Source organism: Pithys albifrons, chromosome 2, assembly GCF_047495875.1.
Source record: "Pithys albifrons albifrons isolate INPA30051 chromosome 2, PitAlb_v1, whole genome shotgun sequence".
Classification (NCBI taxonomy): domain Eukaryota; kingdom Metazoa; phylum Chordata; class Aves; order Passeriformes; family Thamnophilidae; genus Pithys; species Pithys albifrons.
In genome coordinates, this window is record NC_092459.1 from 3,758,233 (window position 1) to 3,784,586 (window position 26,354).

At 43.5% G+C, this 26,354-nt stretch overlaps 1 protein-coding gene across 3 annotated transcripts; it reads left to right on the forward strand.

The window, feature by feature from the left end:
• The first annotated feature begins 997 nt into the window (after positions 1 to 997).
• Positions 998 to 13,958, forward strand: ADGRF4 (adhesion G protein-coupled receptor F4). Of its 3 annotated transcripts, XM_071548245.1 has the most exons (9): positions 998 to 1,214; positions 4,341 to 4,442; positions 5,253 to 5,289; positions 5,433 to 5,593; positions 6,593 to 6,880; positions 7,556 to 8,920; positions 10,308 to 10,349; positions 10,429 to 10,488; positions 12,968 to 13,958. In XM_071548245.1, the coding sequence occupies exons 2-9, from the start codon at positions 4,362 to 4,364 to the stop codon at positions 12,971 to 12,973; spliced, it is 2,040 nt and encodes a 679-aa protein (XP_071404346.1). In that variant the 5' UTR covers positions 998 to 1,214; positions 4,341 to 4,361; the 3' UTR covers positions 12,974 to 13,958. The 3 variants fall into 3 exon arrangements, with proteins under 3 accessions (XP_071404346.1, XP_071404349.1, XP_071404348.1); XM_071548248.1 differs by lacking the exon at positions 10,308 to 10,349; XM_071548247.1 differs by lacking the exon at positions 5,253 to 5,289.
• Positions 13,959 to 26,354: the final 12,396 nt, after the last annotated feature.

The window sequence follows — 26,354 nt, forward strand, 5'->3', positions numbered from 1 at the left end:
CTTCAGGTGATCTGTTTTTTGGCCCTTCTTACTTAGAGTTGTTTTTTTTTTTTTTTTAATTCTTCTCTATGTGTTATTTTATCGGGTACAAGTAATTTAACCTTCGCAGGTGGGTTGTGTTGGCTGTGTCTAATTGTGCTTGGCTAAATTCCTACTTGATGCTGATGTGAGATGTGAGGCTGGCTGTATCAGAACAGTAAATGTTGCCTACCTTTAGGCTAGAACTGGGGACAAGCCTGTTACTGAAGGAATGGCTAAAGTAGTGGCAGCAGACAAAATAACAGTATCTCAGAAAACCCTGTAAACATATTGCAAGAATGTGGAAAAAGGTGGTGACCAAAGCTCTTTCAAAGCAGCCCTGTTAGCAGAAAGACCTTTAGGAATTGCTCATCTGTTGTGCTAAACTTCTAGCTGTACATTACTGGCTATTGGCAATCTGGCTGTTGGAGGTAAGGTGATACTTAGGAGAGCCAACAGTGGCACAAAGGTTCAGCAGACAACTGTCACCACTTACAATGGAGTAACCCTAAAGAAAAGGTTATTACTTGCTGATTGAGCTTTTTAGCTGCATTCCTGTCAGTAGTGTGATCTTGGATTTATAAAGGTTGATGCAGTAACTTGATAAGATTTTGATTTGAGGTTTTTAGAAGATCTCTTGTCCGGAGAAGTTGTGGATGCTCCATCCCTAGAAGTGTTCAAGGCCAGGTTAGGTGGGGCTTTGAGCAACCTGATCTACTGAATAGTGTTCCTGCCCATGGCAAGGGGGTTGGAACTGAGTGATCTTTAAGGTCCCTTCCAACCCAAACCATTCTCTGACTGAAATACAGTAGAGCAGAAGCTGCCTCCTCCAGGGGAAGGGTACCAACCACACAAGTGTGATTCATTGGAGTGTACTCTTGGCAAAGGTGACAATCTGGCAGTTTTGTGGGTGTGTTTGCAACTTGTTTTGTCATCTTGCTGTGCAATACCTTCCTTGTCATCTACAGATTCCTCAACATTAATCCAGTCAGACAAGAAAAGAAGCAGCTGAAGCCTCAGGTTATTTCTTCATGGGAATACTCCAAATGAATCAGAGAACCCAAGGAGTGCTGGGTAAGGCTGTGAGACTGGGGCATTATGGCAGCAGATGAATGGTTAGACACTCACCTCTGATACCCTGAGGATCTCTGGCTGGGTTAACTTTGCTTGAAGTAGAACATAGACTTCTAAAAAAGGTGAGTACATTCACAAAACTTCATTATTCCAGAACTGCTTGGGAATTATCAGTGGTCTGTGAAATTGGTTCATTCATAATTAAACTGTGTTTAATTGCTATGGCTGTATTTATTTTGAACTTGCTTCCTCAGGTTTATATTCTCTTTGCCTCTGTGGAAATAATTACTTAACCTCTGATTTTTTTTTCTTCAAGTTTTGTAATTGGTCTCTAATCACAGTGTCATGACTTTTAGGAAAATCTGGAGTTTTCATATGGTTAAAGTTACTATAAATAAAACTTTCCTCTCAGAACGTGCTTTACTTAAAATCACATTTTCCAAGTGTGATTCCTTTAAAAATACAACTAATACCATTCTGGGAGAAGTAAAGGCTTTACTTCTCATCTTTGGATGACCATGATGAACACTAAAGTATCTTGCTGCAGCCTCAACTTGCATGGTAGCAATGGCAAGTGATCATAGCCATTCAAGCCCTAAAAGAGGTTCTGGAAAAATGCATTTAATATTTTTAATAAATGTTGAATACACACAGTGCAAGTTTTTGTTCTTTGGGAAAATGTATTTGTCCAGCTAATTATGGCAAGGTCAGTATAAATCTTAATTTTGTATGTATGCTTGTAATTTTCCCTCTAAACTTAACTATAGTTTGTCATCTGGAATAGAGGAGAGGGGAGAGAAGTGACACCAGGTGGTGGAGAACCCCTTGGCCAGAGACCTTGGGTCCAGCAGTGTTGCTGTGTAGCTGCCACAGTTGTCACTGCTTGGGCAGAGCCTTCTGGTAGCTGTGCCTACCTGGGGCCAGACTGCTGTGCAGTGCATCCTGCCAGAAGTTAAAAGCAAAGAACATGCTCAGTGTAGAGGAAAGAATACTTTTGTAGGATTTTCAATGTTAAACCAACAGGAGTCACAGAGTAAAGGATTTGAATTTAAGACTATGATGCATTAATCAGCATATGAATGACTTTTAAAATACATGATCAGTTTCCTTTTTTGTTGTTGTTATTTTTAAGAGGCTCTTTGCACGTTGGTAACCACTGTCTATTCACTCACTCCTTGCTCTTTTCCTTCTGTTAGTGTTGTAATGAGCTGGTGACAATCTCCTGAGCTGGGTGGAAGGTACCTGCAGGTGTGGAAGTGTCCTCTTGCTAGAAAGTTCATGTGAGAGGGTGTTGGCAACTCAGCTGCCCATATGCCTGTGTCCTGATGGAGCAGAATCCTCTGGAAGAGAAGATTAACATGTTTATAGCTGCTTAAAAAGGCAGGCATAATGGCAGTAGATAGTTTATAATTAGAGATAAGTTGTCCTCTGTCTGAAGTGCTATAACTGGATGTTTTGGAGGAAGAGAACTAGTTGTATATGCTTTCATGTGCCCCTGTGTCTCTATATCCCTGTTTTTTTCCTGAAGTGACAGTGACTTGCCTCTGTATCGGTTGTTTTGCTCCAAGTTTCTACTGCTGCACAGTAGTTTCCTTGGCAGGTTCTTGCAGTGGTGAGACTGGGAGGTTTCCACAATGAGTCAAGTAATGCAGCTAAGCGAGATCAGTGTTTTGCTGGCAACACAGCCCAGTATCTCTGTGAGCCTGAGATACCTGCAGGTGTCCCAGATTTCTGCCTCACTCAAAGGTAACAGCCCTAGGTGGAGCTCCATTGGTGATTAAATACGAAATGAATGTGAATTAATTAATGGTGAAACATGATGAGCTCAAGGATTCCTAGCTGTGGAATGGAATCAGGGCTACAAGCATGCAATCAACATTTAATGACTGCAGAAATCAGAAAACAATTAGAGACAACCTTCTGCCTCAGACCTGAAGGTGTTTCCCAGCCATCTCCCATTCTTTGGCAATATTTATCCAAGTATTTTGGTTTGCTTTTCCTTATGTATTTTATTTCCTTAGATGAGCTAATGGTTGCTAGCTTTTAACCTAGAAAATGTGTTTCCAATTAACAGTTGAATTTAAGATTCTATCACAAAGCTCTCCTTTAGAGTTAGCTTAGAAATTCAGTGCATCCATCGAGCTCTTACTTTTATGATCATTTCACAATTAAGTAACAAACCCACAGATCTAAAAGGATGGAGAAGTGAACAAACAGATGAAAGGGGCAGCCAGCTATGTGGCTTGGCCTTTGATGCTGTCAGATGGTGAGAGCTTGGAGTCTTCTGGATGGGAAAACACATTTCTGCTCCATCCGTGCAGGACCCCTCTGCTTCTGATCAGCATCATCTGTGCTGATCAGTACGTATCAGGGGGAAAACTGAGTGGCTTTTATCAAGGCATGGTGATTTGATGAGCTTTTTCATGTTGCCATCTCCTGAAATCCAGTCATCATCCTGCTTTGCAACTGAGCATTTGTTTTGTGCTTTGGTGTTTTAGCTCACTGGTCTTACATTTTCAATTTTTTAGTAAATGACCTAATCTACTTACACATCCAGTGACAAAAGATCAGTGTCTCAATTCTGTAGAATTCAGAGCAGCTGTTGCTTTTGCCTGGGACATGTAAAGCATGTAACAATCAGGTTTGGTCTAACACATTGTTTTTCCTTCATTCCTTTTACTGAATTATTTTCCTCCCAATAAATATGCCTGTAGCAAGTTGCATCCCAGGATGTTTAGCTTTTACCAAGGACCATGGGAAACTTCATGGAGGAAATAGAGGTTTCAATCTTTCTGCAGAAGAAAAAACTCTTCAGTCTGATCCCTGTTTATTAGATTTTGATATCTGAGCCCTGAGTGCCCAAGTTTCCTACCTCACATGGCAGGTCTCCTCAGGAACTGCCCAAGGAGAGCAGCCACACTGAACCCAGTGGAGACAAAGCTGACTTCAATCACTTCAAAAAGGACCCACTGGCTGAACTGCTTTCATAAGGTCTCCAGATCACAGTTTGCAGTAAATTTGTAATGCAGTAACTTTCAGTGTTGGACAGATTTTGTCTATTTTTTTTAAGACATGGTTCAAAAATTGTTCTCAGTAAAGGGAAAAAATTATGAATGCCTAAAAATCACCTCTCAAGCCCAATAAGGACAGTCTTTGGCACAGGTTTAGCTGCTATCTTGGTGATAATCAGACTGCATTCAAAAAGTGGAAACAGAGATGTCTAAACTTGTTTAACAACTTTCTTCCAGGAGAAAAGCAGCAAATGCACAATGATGGATGCGAGGGTAGTCCACTGCCTGCTCCTTTGGGCTGTGCACTTCTTCCTGGCCACACCACACACTGCTCTCAGGGTGAGTTCCACTAGATCAGGTTGCTGAAATCCCTGTCCCACCTGACCTTGAACACTTCCAGAGATGGGATAGCCACAGCTTGTCTGGGCAACCTCTGCCAGAGCCTCACCACCATAACAGTAAAGAATTTCTTCCAGATATCTAATCCAAACCTGTTCTCTGTTAGTTTAATGCCATTCCTCCTTGTTCTATTACTCCATGCCCTCATGTATGAAAAGTGCCTCTCCAGCCTTCTTGTAGGTCTCTTTAGGTACTGGAAGGTCTGGCTGGTTGTAGATGATGGCCTAGCTGATCAAGCAGTGATGGAAGCTGTCCTGGATTGTGTCAGGCTGTACAACACACAGTTCCAGCAGCTGTTCCTGCCTGCAGGAGCTCTACAGACAGACCTTGGTGCTGCTTCCCAGTCAGGAAAGGAACAAAGCAACTATTGGTACTCGTACAACTGTAGCATTATCCTATGGCAAAAGTCATATAGATCACATCAACAAGTCACATATTCTCATCAGCATGAGAAATACTGGAGCCTAATAGAGGCTTTTTGACTGAGGAGTAACTGCTGGAGTCATGTGAGCCTGTGCACAAGCTCAATGTGCCATGTCAGCAGAAGGATCCAACTGAAGCATCATTAGAGTGAAAACTAAGTAGAGAGTTCTGTAATTGGTCTGTACAAGCCATGGGGCCATGAGCTCTGCATTCTGCACCTAAGAAGGACTATTTTATCCTTGAAAACCTTTCTGGTTTGTGCTAAGAAATCGTCTTTTAAGTTATTTCTTTAATCATTCAATGTACATTCCACTTCTTATTTTTCAGGTTCTCGGTAGGGAATCAAAGACTGGTAATGAGCAAGGTACAGTGAATAACTCTGTGTCTTGTTTCATTCTTTATCAGATGCTTTCAGTTATCAATACTTTACACCCCTGATATTCTCCTCATGGACTGTGGCATGCTGTCTTACACCTTACTACGGTATCTCTTTGATTTATTTTTCAGATGGCTGCATAAATCTCATTCCCTGCCAAGACAATGGAGCTATTTGTATTCAGCCTTGTTCTCCCTCCTTCCATGGGGAGACAAGCTTTGTCTGTGAAGACAGAAAGTGGCAAATGTTGTCAGATGCCTGTGCAAACCTGGATGTTCAGTCTCTTTTTCAGGTGAGGAAACTGTCATGCACCTTCTTTGGCCTATACTCATAATTTCTTGCAAAGATTGCTCCTCCCTCCATATGCTTTCAGTTTTGAGCAGATGGAAGAAGGTGGAATCCCAAAACACAGAACACTTTGATAACAGGCTTTTACTTCATGGAATCATACAACTGTTTAGGTTGGAGAAGACCTCTAAGAGCATTGAGTCCAACCATTACCCCAGCATGACTGTTCATCACTAAGCCATGTGCCCAGGTGCCACATCCACATGTTTTTTGAACACTTCCAGGGCTTGTGATTCCACCACTTTCTTAGGCACCTTTATCCAATGCCTGACCACCTCAATGAAGAAATCTTTCCTAATATTCAATCTACACCTCCCATGGTGTGACAGGAGGCCGTTACCTCCTGTCCTGTTGCTTCTTGCCTGGGAGGAGAGACCAACCCCCACCTGGCTAGACTCTCCTTTCAGGGAGTTGTAGAGAACAGTAAGGTTCCTTCTGAGCCTTCTTTTCTCCAGGCTAAACACTCCCAGCTCCCTCAGCCACTCTTCATAAGACCTGTGCTCTTGTCCTTTCACCATCTTAAATCAAGTGAAATAAAATAAATTTGGAAAATGCATGTGTGGAAACAATTCAGAAACAAAGTTGCCATGTTCACTTGGCTGATGTTTCACATGTGGCTCTAAACCAAGGCAAGGGTGCACCAGTCTGAACCTGAGAAAAGAGCAACACCAATGTCTGTAATAATCACATGATCCAGGATAAACTCTCCTCAGCTGCAAGAACTTAAGTCACTTCAAGAATAAAGCACTGCATTTAGTTCTTGCCCCTTACTTCCTCTGTGTTCTACAAGCACAATGTTTTCCCAGGTGAGCTTTGGTCCTGAGTTTCAGTCCATCCAGCACATTCTCTGCACACCCAGCACTGGACCTCTTGCCTGGTTGTAACTGTAGCTTCATTTTCATTCTGTTCATTAATTGTCTTAAATGTATTTTCCTCCCTCCAGAGGATATCTGAAAGTGAACTGCTTCCATGCTCTGGAGTACATGGTGTTGCTGGAGAACATCTTCCTTTTGTAGGAGGAGGAAAGCCAGGGCATGGGAAGCCTGGAGATGGACCAAAACATTTTAGTGCTGATGAACATGGGAATAGTAGCTGCCAAGCTGATTTTTCCTGCATCATCCCAGATATCCTGTCTTCACCGGCCATTCCAGGAAACATTGCTGATATAGTGAATTTGCTAAAGAAGATTTCCCTGCTGTTATCAGAGGATGTCACTAGAGCAAAAATGCAGGTATTTACCCTTAAGGGCTTTGGGAGGTGCTGCTGAGGTTTCCAGAGCATCCATACAGTGTTTTGGCCAAAAATGTCCAATGAGGTGGTGGCTGGAAGTCACACAGATATCACCTGGAAAGAGTTCCCAGAGTGAGCCATTGTTTTGTTGTCAGAGAAACTGCTTAACTTATTCATGTGTGATGAAAATACACTGTGGAATTAAATTTTTTAAAAGCAAAAGTTTTCAGGACCTGCTATTGTAGACATGGAGTAGCAGTACAAGGAAGAATTAATTTTTGATGTATGACACTTGGAGGTGCTGACCTGCAGCTGTGTTGTCATGTGTTGCACAACAGAAACTGGGGTCTTTTCCTGATGAACTCAGAAATCAAAGAGGTGGGGGGAGAAATACAGGGAGTCTGATGTAAATCAGACTTTCACAGCAGGTCAGTGTCTGGAATAGAACTAGGGTGTCCTGATTTTTGGCTTTATATTTACTTCACTTTTGATCTATGATATGAAGAGCATAGGACAATTCTAGTAATGAGATGTTTGAGTTGCACTGGGATGGATCATGGGGAACATGTTCACTGCCAAAAGGAATATTCCCTTTATAAAAATCACTCTTGAATTAAATGAGCCTTTCTGGAGGCTCTGCTGGTGGAATAACAGTTGGTTTCTTCTTTTGTTTCAGAGCTACAGCAGGATAGCAAACCACATTCTGAACAGCTCCGTCATTTCCAACTGGGCTTTTGTAAGGGACAGAAATGCTGGCTCAGAGTTACTGGACTCAGTGAATTTATTTGCTGGGAGACTCCTTCTAAGGAACGGGTCTGAAAGCATACAGGAGCCCTTCATTGCTACAAAAGGCTACAGCGTACACAGAAATACTTCAGGAACCAGTTTTGATTTTTCCATGGAGTTCAACAACACAGGCAACATCACTGGGCACGTGGTGATTCCAGAAGAAGAGCTTTTGAAGCTACCCAGGACTTCCAAAGCCATCAGCATTGCGTTCCCAACGCTCGGGGCCGTTATGCAGAGCACCGGGTTGGACCCTGAGTTTGTGAATGGGATGGTGTTGTCCGTGTCTCTGCCAGAGGAGCTCCAACGAGTTTTGCTCACCTTTGAAAAGGTGAATAAACTGGAGCACGTGGAGGCCCAGTGTGTGGGGTGGCACTCGGCTGAGAGGCGGTGGGACAGCAGCGCGTGCAGGACTCAGTCTGACACCGTCAGCAGCGTGGTCTGTGTCTGCACCCACCAGCGCCGGACCTACAGATCCTTCTCCATTTTGATGTCCCCCACCACGCTGCGCAGTGCGGTGCTGGATTACATCACTCGGGTAGGCTTAGGCCTGTCCATTTTCAGCCTGGTTCTCTGCCTGGTCATCGAGGCCGTTGTCTGGCACCATGTCACAAAAACTGAAATAACCTACATGCGCCATTTCTGTTTGGTAAACATTGCTGCATCTCTTCTCGTTGCTGATGTTTTGTTCATCTTGGCAGCTATTGTGCACAATGCAGCCCTGAACTACAAGTTGTGTGTAGCAGCCACTTTTTTCCTTCACTTTTTCTATCTTGCCTTGTTTTTTTGGATGTTTACCCTGGGCCTCTTGATTCTCTATGGATTACTACTAATTTTTTTTAAGATAACGAGATCTGTGTTCCTAGCTGCAGCATTCTTGATTGGATATGGATGTCCCTTGGTCATATCTATTCTCACTGTTGCTATCACTGAACCAAAAAATGGATATTTAAGGAGTGGAGCCTGCTGGCTCAACTGGTGTGAGACCAAAGCCCTTTTGGCCTTTGTTGTACCTGCTCTGAGCATCATTGTTGTGAATCTGGTGGTGGTGGTGGTGGTTGTGCTGAAGACTGGGAGATCCTCTGTTGGAGAAGGCTGCAAGTCACAAGATTTGAGCAGCATGATCCGAATCAGCAAAAACGTTGCCCTTCTGACACCTCTTCTGGGTCTCACCTGGGGGTTTGGATTAGCAACGATTGTCGACAGCCGCTCCCTGGGATTCCACATCACCTTTGCGCTGCTGAACGCCTTCCAGGTAAACTCAGGGAGACTGGGAATAGTGTGTGCTCAGACTCTGAGCCTTGGGGGTAGCAGATCAAAGAGGGGCTGGCAGCACTTGTTGGGCATGGAAAATGATAGGTAAGCTTTCCTTTCGACACAGCCCTTTGCCATGGTACCTGCACAAGGCATCCTGCACTAGTAAACTTGGAGGGGCAGTGGGGCAAACTAGGTGGTTTGAAGTGTGATGAAGAATTGAGATGATGAATTTCTGTGAAACATATAATACACTAGTCAATGTCCAGTAACTGCAAAGATGTATCATCCTTATCAATTATTAAACTACACAGAAAATTCTCTCTTGCCATTGAAGATGAGGCCACACCTTGAGTACTGTGTTCAGTTCTGGGTCCCTCAGTTCAGAAAGGATATTGAGGTGCTGGAGCGAGTCCAGAGAAGAGCAACAAGGCTGGTGAAGGGACTGGAGCACAAGCCCTATGGGGAGAGGCTGAGGGAGCTGGGGTTGTTTAGCCTGAAGAAGAGGAGGCTCAGAGGTGACCTCATCACTGTCTAGAACTACCTGAAGGGAAGTTCTGGCCAGGTGGGGGTTGGTCTCTTCTCCCAGGCACTCAGCAATAGGACAAGGGGGCACGATGGGCTTAAGCTCTGCCGGGGGAAATTTAAGTTGGATATCAGAAAAAAATTCTTTCCAGAGAGAGTGCTCAGGCATTGGAATGGGCTGCCCAGAGAGGTGGTGGATTCACCATCCCTGGAGATTTTTAAACTGAGCTTGGACGTGGCGCTGAGTGCCATGATCTGGTAAATGGACTGGAGTTGGACCAAGGGTTGGACTCGATGATCTTGGAGGTCTTTTCCAACCCAATCGATTCTGTGATTCTAAGATGGCACTGGCACAAGTTGTCCAGTGAAGTTGTGGCTGCCCCATCCCTGGAAATGCTCAAGGCCAGGTTGGCCAGGGCTTTGAGCAACCTGGTCTAGTGGAAAGTGTCCCTGTCCCTGGCAAGGGGTTGGAACAAGATGATCTTTAAGGTCCTTTCCAACTCAAATCATTCCATGATTGTTTCTATGGGTTTGATTAACTTCTCAGGATAAATATCCAATGTTACCTGGCAGACTGTTGTACACCCAGTCTGCCTTAGCTCTTCTTGGCTCAGATGGCTACTAAGTGGGCTGAGAAAGTTCTGGTATCAGTCCAGTTCGTAGTGAAAATTAACACAGGTTGTATATCCCTTCCCAATGTTCCCAAGAGCCAGTATGACCTGGGTGGATAAACCCATTTTGTGCATTGCTGTTACCTGAATCACAGGTGATGAGTTCTGTCTGTAAGGGAATGACATCTAGAAGTGCTTAAGAAACACCAAGTGGCTATGCTGGTTTTGTTAACTGGTTTTGCAATTTCATAGGGATTCTTCATCCTGTTGTTTGGGACACTTCTGGACAGAAAGGTACTTATTATGGATTATATGAACATTTTCTACACCCTGAGAAACTGTTCCCTTTAATATTTTTAATTTAAATCCACAGACAAGAGAAGCCTTAAGGATAAACTACCTTTCATCAAGACAGAAGTGGGGTCTAGAAAAGGTAAAGTATATTTCTTTTTCCTGTTAATGGTTTGATTTACCAATTTACACACCTTATTTGTGTGTGAAAAGAATGGAACCATCCCTATATCTTACCTTGTTTAACATTTTTCTAAGGGAAATGCTTGCTGAAGGAAATACAGGTATCTCAACAGCACATGGAGGATATTAAGCTTCTAAATATCAGAAGTGGCAACGGATTTTTTTTTTTTACTGCTGCTACAAAATTTTTTTGCTGCTGTTACAAAATTTAAAATGTTTTTTTAAACTAATCTCTTCACCTGTAGGTGTCAAAGCCCTTTAGATACACAATTCTAGTGACTTTCCCCCCCATTTTTAAATAAGACTTACTTTAAGGTTACTGAATAAGGAAGGAACAGAATTAGGAGTCTAAAATCCAATGTAATAACCTCTTTGCTACCTTCACAAAAATGTGGATGTGTATGCCAGCAGGGCTGCTTCAGGATGTCAGAGAATTGTTCTGCTTTCAGCTGATGAATGGAAACTCAGAGCCCAGACAATGTGTTTGGTGCTAATTGATGTTGTGTACTCATGAGACCTTAAGGTTTTTAAAATATCAGGACATTTCATTCAAAGCAAGTGTTGAAACTTTAAGGAAACAAGTTTGGAAAACTTGGTCAGAATTGATGGGTTGACTTCACTGACTTGGTGTTTCCTACCTCTGCTGGAAAACTTTTGTCTGTTGTTCTGAGGTTTCTTTTGGTACTAAGGCATTAGTGGTTTCACACCGTGTTTGTGAAAGGGAATCCTCTTCAGCTCTCTCACAAGAAGCATCTGCAGTGCTCCTGCTCTCTGCTGAAAGAACCTGTGTCAGTTCAGTCTGGACTTGGGAAAAAGAATTTCCTTGCTTTTTTCCAGTTGTGATTTCATATTGAAGGCTGCAGAGGGTCTTTCAGTAACGATGTGTGTAAATATACTTGGTTTATGAGGGGAAAACAGAGGAGTTAAGGAAACAATGCCTCCCTTCTGATACCAGTATTTGGGTCATTTCAGTCAGGAGAAACTGCAACTTCTGGCTCCTCTGCATCCTTCCTCTCCAATTTACTCTTCAGTTGCATCCAGCCTTACTGTTAAGTGCTAAGTTTAAATGCATTGCAGAAAGTTTTCCCTTAAAAAAACCAAAGACAACTCACCCGTGGAAAAAAAAAGTAACCAAACAACCCCCAAAATCCAATAACAAACAAAACCACTAAGCCCCAAACTTCTGCTAAAAGAGGGAAAAGAAAGGAAGTTTCTAAGACTGCTCCAGATTTAATAAATTGAGATTACATTTCTTGCTTATGCAGATCAAGGATCCAAATAACAGTGAAGGTGTTTCACATCTTTAAACTTTAGGCCAGGATTGAAAGTTTGAAAAGCTAAAATTGTCTCAAGTCACCACCAGTATAACATTCTGGAAACAACAGGTGGCCATTTCACTGATCCCATGACACAGCAATATTTAATAAAAGTATTGAGTGATCTCATTGGACAAAACTGGATGTGGAAACTGTGGTTGGATATACCTAAGAATGTGGGTCGATGTTGTCACTCACCTGGGTGAAAGAAACCATGTGTAGGTGTTTATTGTGGTGTAACAGAGGGGGAGAAAGTTAGTCATCCACTTTTGTAAACTTGGGTGTAAACATGGAGTTTGATGCATGAGAGCTGAAAAGGTTTGTCACACCTGAAGTAATTGTTATTTAAAAAAAAAAAGTGATCCTGTTTCAGGGAGGTTCAAAATCATAGAATCATAGAATTGTTTAGGTTGGAAAAGACTTCTGAGATCATTGAGTCCAACCATTAACCCAGAACTGCCAAGCCCACCACTAAACCATGTCCCTCAGGGTCACATCTATGTGTCTTTTAAATCCCTCCAGGGATGGTGATCCCACAATTGACCTGAGCAGTGTGTTCCAATGCTTGGCAATCCTTCCAGTGAAGACTTTTTCCCCCATATTCAATCTAAACCTCTCCGGGAGAAACTTGAGGCCATTTTCTCTTGTCCTATCACTTGTTACGTGGGAAAGGAGACCAACCCCCACCTGGCTTCAACCTCCTCTCAGGAAGTTGTAGAGAGTGAGAAGGTCCCTCCTGAGCTTCCTTTTCTCCAGGTTGAGCCCCCCCAGCTCCCTCAGCTGCTCCTCATCAGACTTGTGCTCCAGACCCTTCTCCAGCTCTGTTGCCCTTCTCTGGACACGCTCCAGCCCCTCAGAGTCCTTCTTGTAGTGAGTGACCCAAAATGAGACTGTGTGTCCAGGGGTTTAATGGTGAATATATGAAACATCTAGAAAGGGTTATGCAGACTCTTGCTTCAGGTTTCCCCAGGCTCATAGGAGCCTTTCTTCTGCCTCAGATTTTAAGTTGACCATCTTGTGGCATTTCTTACAGTATGATGAACCACCTCCTGTTTGAAACAGAGCATCCTCCTCCATGGATAGTATCTGTAATCTGAGCTGCTCATTTCTTTTTTCTCCTAGTCCTAGCAGTGGACAGTTGTCTTCAGTGGATCTGACCAGTGAGAAGAAAGGGAGCACTTCTTGCACAGAAATCCTGGTCTGAGGTGAGCTGAAGTGGCTGCCCAGCTCGGAGCATGGACAGCACTGTCTGGGAGCACAACCACAGGAAGCATCATGAAAAACAGAAGAGAAAAGGCCCTGAACCTGCTGTCAGGAGCAGAAAACCATCAGTGGTGCTGCAACCCTTGGAGGAACCATGCTGATACATAGAGCTCGTTTCTCACCTTTGTGAAAACTGTTTTGAGGAGAGTTTGTCCTTGTTTGCCATTTCAGCGCTTCAATTTCTTTTTTTGTTTTTTTTTTTTTTATGTCAGTGCAATAAGGAGCTGTACAGTATGTGGAGCTGTTCTAAACTTATTTAATTTTTAAGATAATATAGAAATGGTGAATGTTATCTAGCTGATTTTGGTTGTCTTTGGAGCAAAACTAATTCTATTTGGTGTCACTGTATTCATCATTTCCATTTGTTGTCCCAGACTGACGATGTACATTCTACATTACAGCTGTTCTCTCCACCTCAGTATTTGTTCTCTCCATCTCTGTAACTGTGCATCAGATGAATTGTACAAAGTCCTTTTCTGGTCTGTCAGGACAGAATTTTCATTCTTTTCCCTATCCTGCAAGATAATGACAGAGATAAACAATAAAGAGGACTCTGCAAATAAATCAGTTTCCCTCTTTAGATGTGGGAAAGCTGGCATGGAATATTTTTCAGAGTTGCATCAGGGGAATGGACATTTCCTGTGTGATGTCCTAAGCAAGAAAATTTTTTTTCCATGTGAGATGAGGTACCTGGTTTCATTAGGAAATCTGCCCTTGATCTGAGAAACACTTTCTAATGAAAACTTTGATAGAAACATTATTGTCTGTCATCAGGGTGACTTGATGGTTTCAAATGGAAATAAAGTTGAGATTTTGTCATTGTTACTAATAAGTGGTACTTATCCTTCTCTACCAAAAGTGTTGATCAGTGAATGCTCTGTGGTATTTGCTGGTATTACTGAAGTCAGAAATCACTTACCCCCATCTGCCTTCATATACATTTGAAATACAGAAGATTTAGTAAAAATAATACAGTTTAATGTCATCAGCATGCCTTTACTGAAGAGGGATTAAAGTGCCCAAGCAAATGAACTGAGGGATGGGGGGCCCATGACATATACCATGATAAAACCCACAGCCAGATGTCCCAGTGGGACAAGGTGGAGGGCAGAGCTCTGCCTTGGGAAATGAGACAGTTCTTGTCCTCAGGACTCTGTTGCTTCCTCTCCTTCTTTCCTCAGACTGTAGTCTTGTTTTGAGAGTCTATCCCTGCCCCTTTCATCCTTTGCACTTGCAGGTCACAGAGCTTTATTCAAACAGAGGTAAAATTGGGCCTATGTGCTGCTGTAACATAAATGAAAAAAGACCATTACCCCAAACTCTGCTTTTTATTGTCAAGCAGCATCTTCTGTGCTGTAGCTTGAAGTGCTTAGGGGGTTTTTTCTTCCCTTCTCTTTCCCCCCTGCCTCCCCAGATAAATTACATGTATTGTTGTCTTGTTAACTTGTTTTACATCAGTAGCATCTTCCTCAGGTCCCTGCACATCCTTCTGCAAGTACTATCAGGGCTACCTCCGTTCTCCTCATACTTGAGGAGGGTGTTTCATGGTGGTGTTGCACACCTGATTTATTTCCTGTGTTTTAAAAAGCAGTTCAAAGACTGACACAGGTCACGTTGTGTCAGCTGAAGGTGTTGCTCAGTGTCCTGTGTGTCCTTTGCAGCTGTGGATCCTTCCTTTACTCTCTCCTGGATTAAGAGCTGGCTGGAGGGTAGGGCCCAGAGAGTGCTGGTGAACGGAGCTGCATCCAGCTGGTCACCAGTGGTGTTCCCCAGGGGTCTGTGTTGGGTCCAGTCCTGTTTAACATCTTTAGTGATGATTTAGATGAGGGGATTGAGTCCATCAGCAGCAAATTTGCTGATGACACCAAGCTGGGAGGGAGTGTTGACCTGCTGGAAGGCAGGAGGGCTCTGCAGAGGGATCTGGATAGACTTGAGAGATGGGCTGATTCCAATGGGATGAAGTTCAATAAGGCCAAGTGCAGGTCCTGCACTTTGGCCACAACAACCCCCTGCAGCGCTCCAGGCTGGGCACAGAGTGGCTGGAGAGCAGCCAGGCAGAAAGGGACCTTGGAGTACTAATTGACAGGAAGCTCAACATGAGCCAACAGTGTGCCCAGGTGGCCAAGAAGGCCAATGGGATCCTGTCCTGGATCAAAAATAGCGTGGCCAGCAGGCCCAGGGCAGTGACCCTTCCCCTGGACTCTGCATTGGTGAGGCCACACCTTGAGTGTTGTGTTCAGTTCTGGGCCCCTCAGTTCAGAAAGGATATTGAGGTGCTGGAGCGAGTCCAGAGAAGAGCAACAAGGCTGGTGAAGGGACTGGAGCACAAGCCCTATGGGGAGAGGCTGAGGGAGCTGGGGTTGTTTAGCCTGGAGAAGAGGAGGCTCAGAGGTGACCTCATCACTGTCTGGAACTTCCTGAAGGGAAGTTCTGGCCAGGTGGGGGCTGGTCTCTTCTCCCAGGCACTCAGCAATAGGACAAGGGGGCACGATGGGCTCAAGCTCTGCCAGGGGAAATTTAAGTTGGAGATCAGAAAAAAATTCTTTCCAGAGAGAGTGCTCAGGCATTGGAATGGGCTGCCCAGAGAGGGGGTGGATTCACCATCCCTGGAGATTTTTAAATGCAGATTGGCCGTGGCACTGAGTGCCATGATCTGGTAAATGGACTGGAGTTGGACCAAGGGTTGGACTCGATGATCTTGGAGGTCTTTTCCAACCCAATCGATTCTATGATTCCTTTGTCCCCTCTGAAGGAAAGGGACCACGTGCAGTTTGCAGCGTGAAGAAAACAACTATTGCACACCTGAATTTACTTCCATGGATTTAAAAGAGTTATGTTCCTACCACTCTTCAAGACCATATTTAATTCAACTGTTTTTTTTTTTTCATTTGCTTCACTGTTAACAGTGAAATTTCATTAATGAAATGTCTGGATTTTTTCATAGCACCTGAAAATTGAAGAAAACTTGCCTCAACCTGACACCTGCCCTCCTCTCACATGTGCATGTCAAAAACCAATTTGTTAGGATTTATAGACTGTCTGGAATGAACCTTCCCATATTACACAAATTCCCTCCATAATCCTGGGAAATTCAGCAGGAATTGAGCCTGGGCAATAGCACCATGAAAAAGATCTGTTTTGTCTGCTGTTTTTTAAAGGGTATTTGAAGTATGGTGCTTTTTTTCAGCTGCTGACACATATAATTGTTTTACCTTGTGTTTTATGATCATTTAGGTATTTAAAAATAACTGCTGGGGATGGGGCCTTACAGAAAACCAGCTAATGGTACAGGATGAAGATGGGCACTGAATTTCTATTTTTAACACCCCAAAATTAAACTGTCCAGAAGCCTTTAATCAATAAATATATCTGAGAGGTGAAAGCTGTAGTTGTCCTTCATGGGTTGAAAATTGGCATTTTTCTAAATGCCGTGGGCTGATGGCCCAATTCTAATTGCAGCTGAGGAGAGGGAATCCCTAGAGTTGGATTTCTGCCTGTTTCCTAAATTATCTGCATAGCAACAGGTTAATAACATAAGTGTTGTGTGAGACAGACCCCTTGATGTGCAGGAGCTTGTTTTTGGAGCAGTTCCACCCTGCCTGCCAAAGTGGTCAGACTTGAAAACCCCTAATGCCCTTCTTCACAAGGTGTCACAATTAATGGGACATCCCATTTTTTCCCCCATAGATTTATAGCACTGGTTGTGTGGCCAAGCATATGACTGCACAAGCAGGGTCTGTAGGGTCATGTCCTCCCAAAGTTAAATCTCATTTCAAGTGGAAAGCACAGTTTGGGACATGGAGCCCTTATTTACCTCCTGCTTCACACTGAAGTTGCTGCTAAAATCCCCAGTGGGTGTGCTCCCAGGAGTGAGCCCCTTGGCAGCATTGCCTCCTTCTCTGGCTCCAGTTTCAGTGGTTGTTTTTAGGTCAACAGCACTATGTGACTATTTTTGGAACATCTGTGAATGCCATTATGTCAAAATTATAAAACCAACAGCATTCCCCTTCCCTGGCCCCCAGGTCAGATGACCCTTCTGTGTCCTGTAGGCAGGGTGAAGTTGATTATGTGGTTACAATTTCTAACATATTCTTCGCTATAAAGCAGATTAATTTTTGTTTTCATTCTTCCAGGGGGGGCATAATCAATATCAAATTGATACTGATGTCCAGGAAGTTCCACCTGAATTTGAGGAAGAACTTTACTGTGCAGTGACTGAGCACTGGAACAGAGACCAGACAGGGTGTGGAGTCTCCCTCACTGGGGATATTCCAGAACCATCTGGACACAATCCTGTGCCATGTGCTCTGGATAATCCTGCTCAAGCAGGGAGATTGGACCAGGTAACCCACTGTGGTGCCTCCCAACCTTGCCCATTCTGTGATTCTGTAAAATGCCGTTGGAGTTCTTTAGAATTTTACCTTTCCTGTTCACTTTTGATGAGACCTTTCCATAGTTTTGCTCTGAGCACTGTGGTTAGAGGTATTTGTCTTCCATCTGGGCACAACAGCAAAACTTTTCTAGTGGTGTAAAGCTTATAAACTTGTTTACATGTAATCTACACTTTGGGTCAGATGTGGTTGGACACTGTATCCTTCAGGCCCTTCAGGTTCCCACCATATCTGAAACCCAACCCAGCTCCAGTGACACCTTGAGGCCAGTTAAGGCTTTGGGAAAAGGTGCATGACTCCTCTGATTTGACAAAAATAGTTCCTCTGCCATTAATTACTGCAGCCATGTGCTGGGGTTGCTCTTTTTCACAACTGGAAAAAGTCATCTGAGGTCTATTTATTTACTTAACTGTAGCCAGTCAATGGAAAGGCACTTTTATTTGCTCAGCAGTGCTAAACTTGAAAAGCCTAGTGCTTTCTTGCTTACTTAAGCATTAGTCTTTAATTACAGCTGTTCAACCCACACATAAGATGTGTGTGTACCCTTTGTGTGCTTTTGTTTCAGGTTGAGACCAGTAATAAATCACGTGTTTGGGCTGTTTGAGGATTAAGTGTTGAACAACGGATTGATTAACATGATCATTCTGACCCTTAGGCAGTGCAAGCTGAGTTTTACAGTGTAGTTCTTACTCATGCTGCAGCCTCTCTGGGGAGAAAAAAGGCAGACTCCTGCAATTACTGGCCTATTGGTGTATGGAGTTATATTTAGCTTGAATTTGTGTGGCTTTAAATACTATTGTTTAAGAAGGGTAAATTAGTAGTAGAGGGAGTGTTTTGAGAAGCACTGGGGTTTTTTCTGCTAGAAATACTCCACTGATGTCAGCAGTTAATCCTGACATTTTGTGGGACCAGGGAACAGAATTTGGACCTGGAGTATCACTCACCTGTTCAGATCACATCGGATCCATCACATCACCCTCTATCATTTCCACAGTAAATGATCCATTTTTCCCCTGAGAAATGACAGTTACTCATGCAGTCTTTATTTCTGTTGCTGTGTTGCTGAAAAATCTCCCACATTGCTGAGATGGTTGGCTTGGGAGCTCTGGGACAGCCTGGATTTCTTGCTAGGCTTCTGCATTATTACAAAATGTTATCTTAATCCCTGCTTGCTGCAGAGAGCCCGAGGGATTTGTCTCGACAGCTGGAGAGGTGCAGCAGAAATCCCCTCGTTATCTCCTGTGCTGCAAGTGGAGGCACTGCTGGGCAGAGCAGGAACAGGGCAGTAGAACAGAGGAGTTTGACTTTTTTATCAATAAGCTGTAAAGCTACTGGAGTATAATGTGTGTCAGGCTCTGTCAAAAAGATCTATTGAAGACAGGACTTGAAGGCTGACTTTGAACTGTGCTGATTAGCAGGAAAATCCCCACTGCCTTTAGAACAAACTGCCAAGCCCTAAGTGTCTTCAAAATGTCTGCTTTTGGGAAAAGACTCACTGATACTTTTTTTAAGCTTTTATATTTTAGGCCAGAAGTAACTGCTGAGATTAAGCAGAGCCTTCTCTTCTCTGATGTGATCAAACCACCTTTCAAGCTTCTTTTGAGCACGCTAGATAGATTGACCTGTCTTTTCCCTTTCAGAAGAGGAGTTGCAGTATTGAATTTGTATTGATTTCCATTTTTGCAATCAGAAGAATTAGTTTAGTACAAAAATGCATCCATCAGATTAAAAGCTGTGTTAAATTAATAGGAATCTTGTCCTAGTTCAGCAGGTGGGACCAGTTATCACTGTGTGGGGGTGATCAAAGCTGTGTATTCTGCCCCCTCTATTCATTCCCCAAGGACAATGGGCCATTAGCAGCAGCTGCCCAGGGAGTCATTATCACCTTCACACCCAGCCTGAGGGGGCGGAGCTGCCAATGGGCCATCAACAGTTCAATACCCCCTGGCTCCCAGAGTTAATCACCCATTGTGTGAGTCCCCGCCCAGGGGGAGGGACTGGGTGCTCCCTGAGGGTACATAAGTGGTGGGTAAGAAGACCTCAGGAAATTCTTGTCAGATCCAGAGGAGCAGCAGGACCTCGACAGGAGGAGATCCCCGCTCTCGCCCAGACCACAGCCCTCGCCTGCACCAACAGGTTTTTCATTTCCTTTTGCTCTGGACTTGGGGGAGCCACAGGGGTCTCAGCACAAGGGCAAACAAACCCCCTTGGGTTTGTGCCCCAGGGCACTGGGTTATACTGCTGGGTTTTTTTGAGTTGAAAGCAATTTCCCTTTGTGTCAGTGTATTTATTGTAATATCTTTCATTAAATTGTAACTCTGACTTATAATCTCTTTTGTCTGTTTCTCCTGCCAGTTTACCTTTAAACCAGCACAAATGTGGACCTTCTTCCTGTAATTAATGTTTGTCAAAACCTGCAAGGAAAAAGGAGAGTCTAGACAAAAGTTTGAGTTACTGAGACTTGAGCTGCAAATACAAGAAAATTCATAAAAATTAGGGGTTGACATCTGAAACAAATACAAAACAATTCAATTGCAATGTTGGCAATGAAAAAAAGTACAAATATTTAGGGTTTTTGAATATTTCATAGCAGAGATGGGAAGTCCACTGGCTTGTAGTTCCATGGTAGTTTGCGTGGATGGGCTTTGTCCCAGGGCATCTGGAATGTCTGAGTGTTGGCTCTGTGGTGATGGGAGACAGCAGGTGCCTGAAACTGAAAGGAAAGGGTGATGCAGAAGGTGATGTTATGTCCAAAAATTGCTCTTCCAGGTAATCTGAAGCTCTACAGTTGGTCAGCAGCACCAGAAGGCAGCCTCTGTTAAGACGCTTTACTATGAAGTGTTTAGGAGGAATGAACATGTGAAACAGGATGCTCCTGATGAATATATGACTCCTTTTTCTTTAAAGGAATGCTTCCCATTTCACTGGTCAAAATCCTAGATTAGAATCATAGAGTGGTTTGGGTTGGAAGGGACCTTAAAACTCATCTCATTCCAACCTTCCACTAGACCTGGTTGCTCCAGCCCTGTCCAACCTGGCCTTGAACTCTTCCAGGTATGGGGCATCCACAACTTACTTGAATTCAAATTACTTGAATGGTAGAACTGTGTAATAGCTGCCATGTGCTCCTGATCACTTGGGATACTACAAGATCCTTAAAAATACACATACTTTATGGAAACGGAACATGGAGCTAAAAGGGAGAAGGGAAACAGGCTGAGTGAGAAACAGGAATTGCTTCCAGGTTTTCTATGGATATTAGTTTGCAGAGAGGTGAAAACATGTGAAGGAAAGCTGTGTAATTCCAGTGATCACGGCTTTCAGCTGAAATATGCCTAAAATGTAATTGTTCTGATGACAGTATTGTCATCTCTCTGCAGAGGTTAGCAGGACTGCTGTCCATTTGTCCTGATGTACCATTTGTCCTGATGTACCATAACAAAGCAGAAATCAAGGAATGTTTCTATAACAAAGCTCCCGGGAGCCCTGCCAACCTTCTGGGACACTTGCTAGTGGCCTTTGTTTCCCGGCCAATGCACCAATTATCTGTCCTGGGTTGAGCTGGCAAAACACCAACTGTCCAAAACAGAGAAAAAGGGTTCCTCCCCCCCCAGTCAGCTAAGGGAAAAAGAAGAGGGAGAGGGGAAAAAAAACGTCTAAAGCAGGTTTATGCTGAAACTAACTACATGTATTTATACAGAGAAGAGAAAATTAAGAGGAAACTACAATATATAACACACACTTACACAAGTTATGCATATATATAACAAAGAATTACTTCCCACTCCCCAATTAAGACAAAGCAAAGTCTATTACAGTAGATCTGTAAGTACTCTGAGAGACACATAGCAAGAAACAGAAAGAGTAACAACAAAAATGTTTCTACTTCCCTGAATGCAAACAAAATGCAAGCAGAGGCAGCAGGATCAGGGCCTGCTCCAAGACAGAAGCTGGACCACGTCTGGCTTGTACCTCGGCCATGGCAGAACTGACCAAGCCACTCCCACACACTGGATTTTACACCCTTTGAGATGATGTAGTATGGTATGGAATACAATATTATTGGCTGGAAGAAGTCAGCTGTTAGCTAGCTCAGCCCAGCTCAAATCAGCTGACAATTCCCAGGCCTAATCTGAACTTTAAAGCCTAGGTTTAGGCCCACTTGGCTAAACCCATAACACTCCCAGTTTGTAAGTTCCCTTGGGGAACCTCAGGAGGTGAGAGGATGCAAGCCTGAATCCTCCTTTTCTAAAATCAGTGCAGCTGTTGCATCCACGAGTAGCTCCAGGTCTGGCATCCTCTGTCAAGGAGATGTGTGGGAAACCTGGGAGTATTATCTGACATTGGAAGGATTGGACAGAGGCTCCAACCCTGAAGCAGTATTGGTCACAGGCAGAGCTGCTGAAAACTCAGTTTGCTCTTTAGAGGGAAAAAAACCCCCACCAGTCTGCCACAGGAAAGGTCTGATGCTGGTTTGCAGTCCCAGTCCTGCTATGCAATTCCCTGCTCAGGATACAGGAAACAAAATATTTTACAGATCATGTCCTGGTCAAATCAGGCTGAGTGTAATCAGGGCTGTGAGAATCCACAGCTCATATTCAACTCATTTAGAATCTTAATGCCTTAATTAATTAAAAATTCCTGCATCAAGACACTAATACTTTCAAATGTAGGTCTACTCAAGTGCTTTTTATAAGGATTTATATATTACTGTATTTTTATACTCTGTCAGAAAAATCCATTCATGCTATTTGTAGTAGTGAAAGTTGTCAATAACTTGATTTTCATAAAAGTTGACCAGTCCAATCAATTATGTAGGTGATTATTTAAGGCATTAACTATAACCTTGGATATTATTTCTTGAGGGTCCACACTTGTAGCTTTATTTTCTGACCTTGGTTAACTTCTCCCTTGGTAAAATGGGATAACACAAGCCTGGCCTAAGTACCAAAAATAACTGTTGAGAACACTGCCTTTTGTGCTATTGAATCATGAAATTGTTTAGGTTGGAAAGGTCTTTCAAGATCATAGAGTTGTAATGTGTTATGACTGCACAGAGCTCAGCATCGTGGAGTCCTGGACCATGGCTCAAGAACCTACATGATGCCAGAGTGTGAAGAAGGGGAAGAAGAATGGTAATGATGATGATGATAATAACAAATAATGTTAGTGACTTCAAAGGCTTCCTCTTGAAAAGGGTATTCTACAGACACTCCATCTGAAGTCACATCTTTCTATGAAAGAAACCCTGTTGAAAATTATATTATCAACTGGTGAACTCTGGGCTTGACCTCTGGTTAGCTTGATATGATTTGACTTAACTAAATCATTGTTCCCAGGAAATAAAAACAAGTCACGTGGTCAGGGGCAGATTTTGTGACACGTTAAATAAAAGCAGATAGTATGTAACAAATTCTTGGATTATTCTTCAGGGTAGACTCATGATTTCCACAATGTTTTATTGCTGTTTTCAGACCAAAGCTGCTTCATTGTTGCAGTAAAAATAAACCACTCAACCAAGAAAAGCAGAAAACAAATGTAATGGGCTTTGCTCAATTCTCTTGCTCAACAGTGCAGTCATCCCCATAAGGAAAAAAACCCTGAAAGTTTGAAGGAGCAATAGGGGCATTTACTGAAAATTTTCTTTGTTCTGATGTGAAGAAGCCTGAAGCTTTGCTTTTATATAAAGATCATCTTGGCATTGATTCAACCCAGAAACTATACGAGTTAGGAATGCAAAAAGCATCTTTGCCATAAAATACCCGTTTGGAAAACTGTATTTGAGGCAAGTTCTATCTGAATTTCAACTTTTTTCTGGCCTTTTCTTGGGTCAGTCAGTGACCCTAAACCCTTTCTTAGAATCACAGACTGTTAAGGGTTGAAAGAGACCTTAAAGACCATCTTGTTAACAACCCCTCTGCCATGGCCAGGGACACCTTCCACTAGACCAGATCCACATCCAGCCTGACCTTGAATGCTCTCAGGGATGGGGCATCCACAGTTTCTCTGGGCAACCTGTGCCAGTGACTCACCACCCCCACAGTACAATATTTCTCTCTAATATCTAACCTGAATGTCCTCTGTTTCAATTTGTACCCATTAGTCCTTGTCCTGTCACTACAGTTCCCCCAGTCTCCATGCAACCTGCTATTGCAGAATTATTGTTAGTTAATAATTTTGCCTCATTCTCGTTGTCTTGGTTCTGGTGAAAGGTGACTTGAAAGACACCAAGTCTACTAGTTTTGAGAAAGCTTTTGCCCCTGAAGTATCCTGGGGAGAGTTGGTCTGTCTCAGGTTACACACCTCTGTAGCAGCTTTTGGATGAAGTTCTTGATTTTATTTTCTCTAGCAACATCTTTCTCAGTGCATTTTTTTTTCTTTTTTTTTTTTTTACTGAAGTGCTGTAAAGTTAGAAAGTTGTTGATCTATTGGCTTTATCACTAGACTTAAAGGTGTATGTAGGTATGCCCATGCATCAAAATACACCACGCAGCCTCTCTGCGTGCAGGAAAAAATACATCTGTCCATGTAACATCAACAGAGATTATGCATGGAATGATTTAGCTTGTTTCTTAATGTCTTTGGATATGTAGAATCATTAAAGATAAACCTCTCAACCAATTAAGTCAAATGCCTTTGTTAGGATTAAAATTTACCACTTTGTGGCCAGCAGCAAAGATGTGGTACCTGTTAGAGCTTGTTTGGCTGTGGCCCTAGAGTTTTGTGATTGTTTGCTGCCTGCACTCAATAAGAAAGATCAGAATTAACATCAATAAGTTCATGGCCTGGACAAGTGTACCCTCTCCTGGATTAAGAGCTGGCTGGAGGGTCGGGCCCAGAGAGTGCTGGTGAACGGAGCTGCATCCAGCTGGTCACCAGTGGTGTCCCCCAGGGGTCTGTGTTGGGTCCAGTCCTGTTTAACATCTTTAGTGATGATTTAGATGAGGGGATTGAGTCCATCATCAGCAAATTTGCTGATGACACCAAGTTGGGAGGGAGTGCCGACCTGCTGGAAGGCAGGAGGGCTCTGCAGAGGGACCTGGATAGACTTGAGAGATGGGCTGATTCCAATGGGATGGAGTTCAACAAGGCCAAGTGCAGGTCCTGCCCTTTGGCCACAACAGCCCCCTGCAGCGCTCCAGGCTGGGCACAGAGTGGCTGGAGAGCAGCCAGGCAGAGGGACCTGGGGGGACTGAGGGACAGGAAGCTCAACATGAGCCAACAGTGTGCCCAGGTGGCCAAGAAGGCCAATGGGATCCTGTCCTGTATCAAAAATAGCGTGGCCAGCAGGCCCAGGGCAGTGACCCTTCCCCTGTACTCTGCGTTGGTGAGGCCACACCTTGAGTGTTGTGTTCAGTTCTGGGCCCCTCAGTTCAGAAAGGATATTGAGGGGCTGGAGCGAGTCCAGGGAAGAGCAACAAGGCTGGTGAAGGGACGGGAGCACAAGTGCTGTGGGGAGAGGCTGAGGGAGCTGGGGTTGTTTAGCCTGGAGAAGAGGAGGCTCAGAGGTGACCTCAGCACTGTCTGGAACTGCCTGAAGGGAAGTTCTGGCCAGGTGGGGGCTGGTCTCTTCTCCCAGGCACTCAGCAATAGGACAAGGGGGCACGATGGGCTCAAGCTCTGCCAGGGGAAATTTAAGTTGGATATCAGAAAAAAATTCTTTGCAGAGAGAGTGCTCAGGCATTGGAATGGGCTGCCCAGAGAGGTGGTGGATTCACCATCCCTGGAGATTTTTAAACGCAGATTGGACGTGGCACTGAGTGCCATGATCTGGTAAATGGACTGGAGTTGGACCAAGGGTTGGACTCGATGATCTTGGAGGTCTTTTCCAACCCAATCGATTCTATGATTTCCCCCCCCTAAAGATACAGACATTTCTCAGAGGCTGAGGTGAAGGCAAGAAATTTTCCCTAAAGGCTGACTGAAGGCTTTTAGGAATGGAAAGGATGTGGAAGAACATGGAAATATGAAAACAATGTGGAATAAAATAAAGCCAAAACATTTTGCTTACAAACAAATCATAACTTTTGGTTAAAAAGCTGAATGTTTTAGATATTTGCTGTTTCATTAGCAACAAAAAAACAATTTTCTAGGGGGAACAGAAGGAACCTTTACCCCCTTTGAAATAGTCCACCAAAGGATTTTTTTTAAAAGTAATTTCATGATGAGAAATCCATGAAAACCATTTTTGTGTATCTTTTGACAGTGCTGAATTTGAGATGAAAATCTGACTTGGTGTCCTCATGCAGTATTTCCTGGCTGTAGTGGGAACCCAGTAATGGCTGTTCTTACCCTTTTACTTGCTGTTTCTGCCACTGCAGGAACATTCTGATAGACTTTTAGATGGGCTGTGGTTTTAGGTTTTTCTCAGTTTTCAGCTCGTTTATGCATGTGTGCTCAGTGCAGAACTAAAAACCATCTCTGAAGCATCTTTTCCTGCTTGGTGTGAGCTGAGAACCTTTGGAAATAGCTGGTCTAAGTCTCTGCCCTTGCCCTGTGTGAAGCCAAAGAGGAGCCCAGGGCAGAGTGAGCATCCCCGTGGTCAGGGATCAGCAACCAGTTAAAAGTTTGGGCTCTTTGCATGACCTGGATAAAAGCTCTTTTTAGAAAGTCAAAGTCATCTTGCTCAGCACATTCACACTTTCTTTTTCCTGACAAGACAGCCACTGAAGGTGCAAATATAATGGAGTCTGTCATTTTAATGTCATAGATTTTTCACCCTCTCATGAGTGTGAGCACAGACCTGCAGGGAATTTCCAGTGTGAGCTCTGAGCTCTCCATCTCGTGAAGAACCTCATTTATCAACCAGAATCTGCCACACAGAGCACATCCAAAGGGTAATTTTCTTAAACCAC

Bases quoted from the DNA above. Each gene is read 5' to 3' on its own strand.
- ADGRF4 (XM_071548245.1), top strand. From the start codon at position 4,362: ATGATGGATGCGAGGGTAGTCCACTGCCTGCTCCTTTGGGCTGTGCAC. The intron at 5,290-5,432 runs GTACAGTGAATA...TTTATTTTTCAG, and splicing joins AAAGACTGGTAATGAGCAAG to ATGGCTGCATAAATCTCATT. The intron at 8,921-10,307 runs GTAAACTCAGGG...GCAATTTCATAG, and splicing joins CGCTGCTGAACGCCTTCCAG to GGATTCTTCATCCTGTTGTT.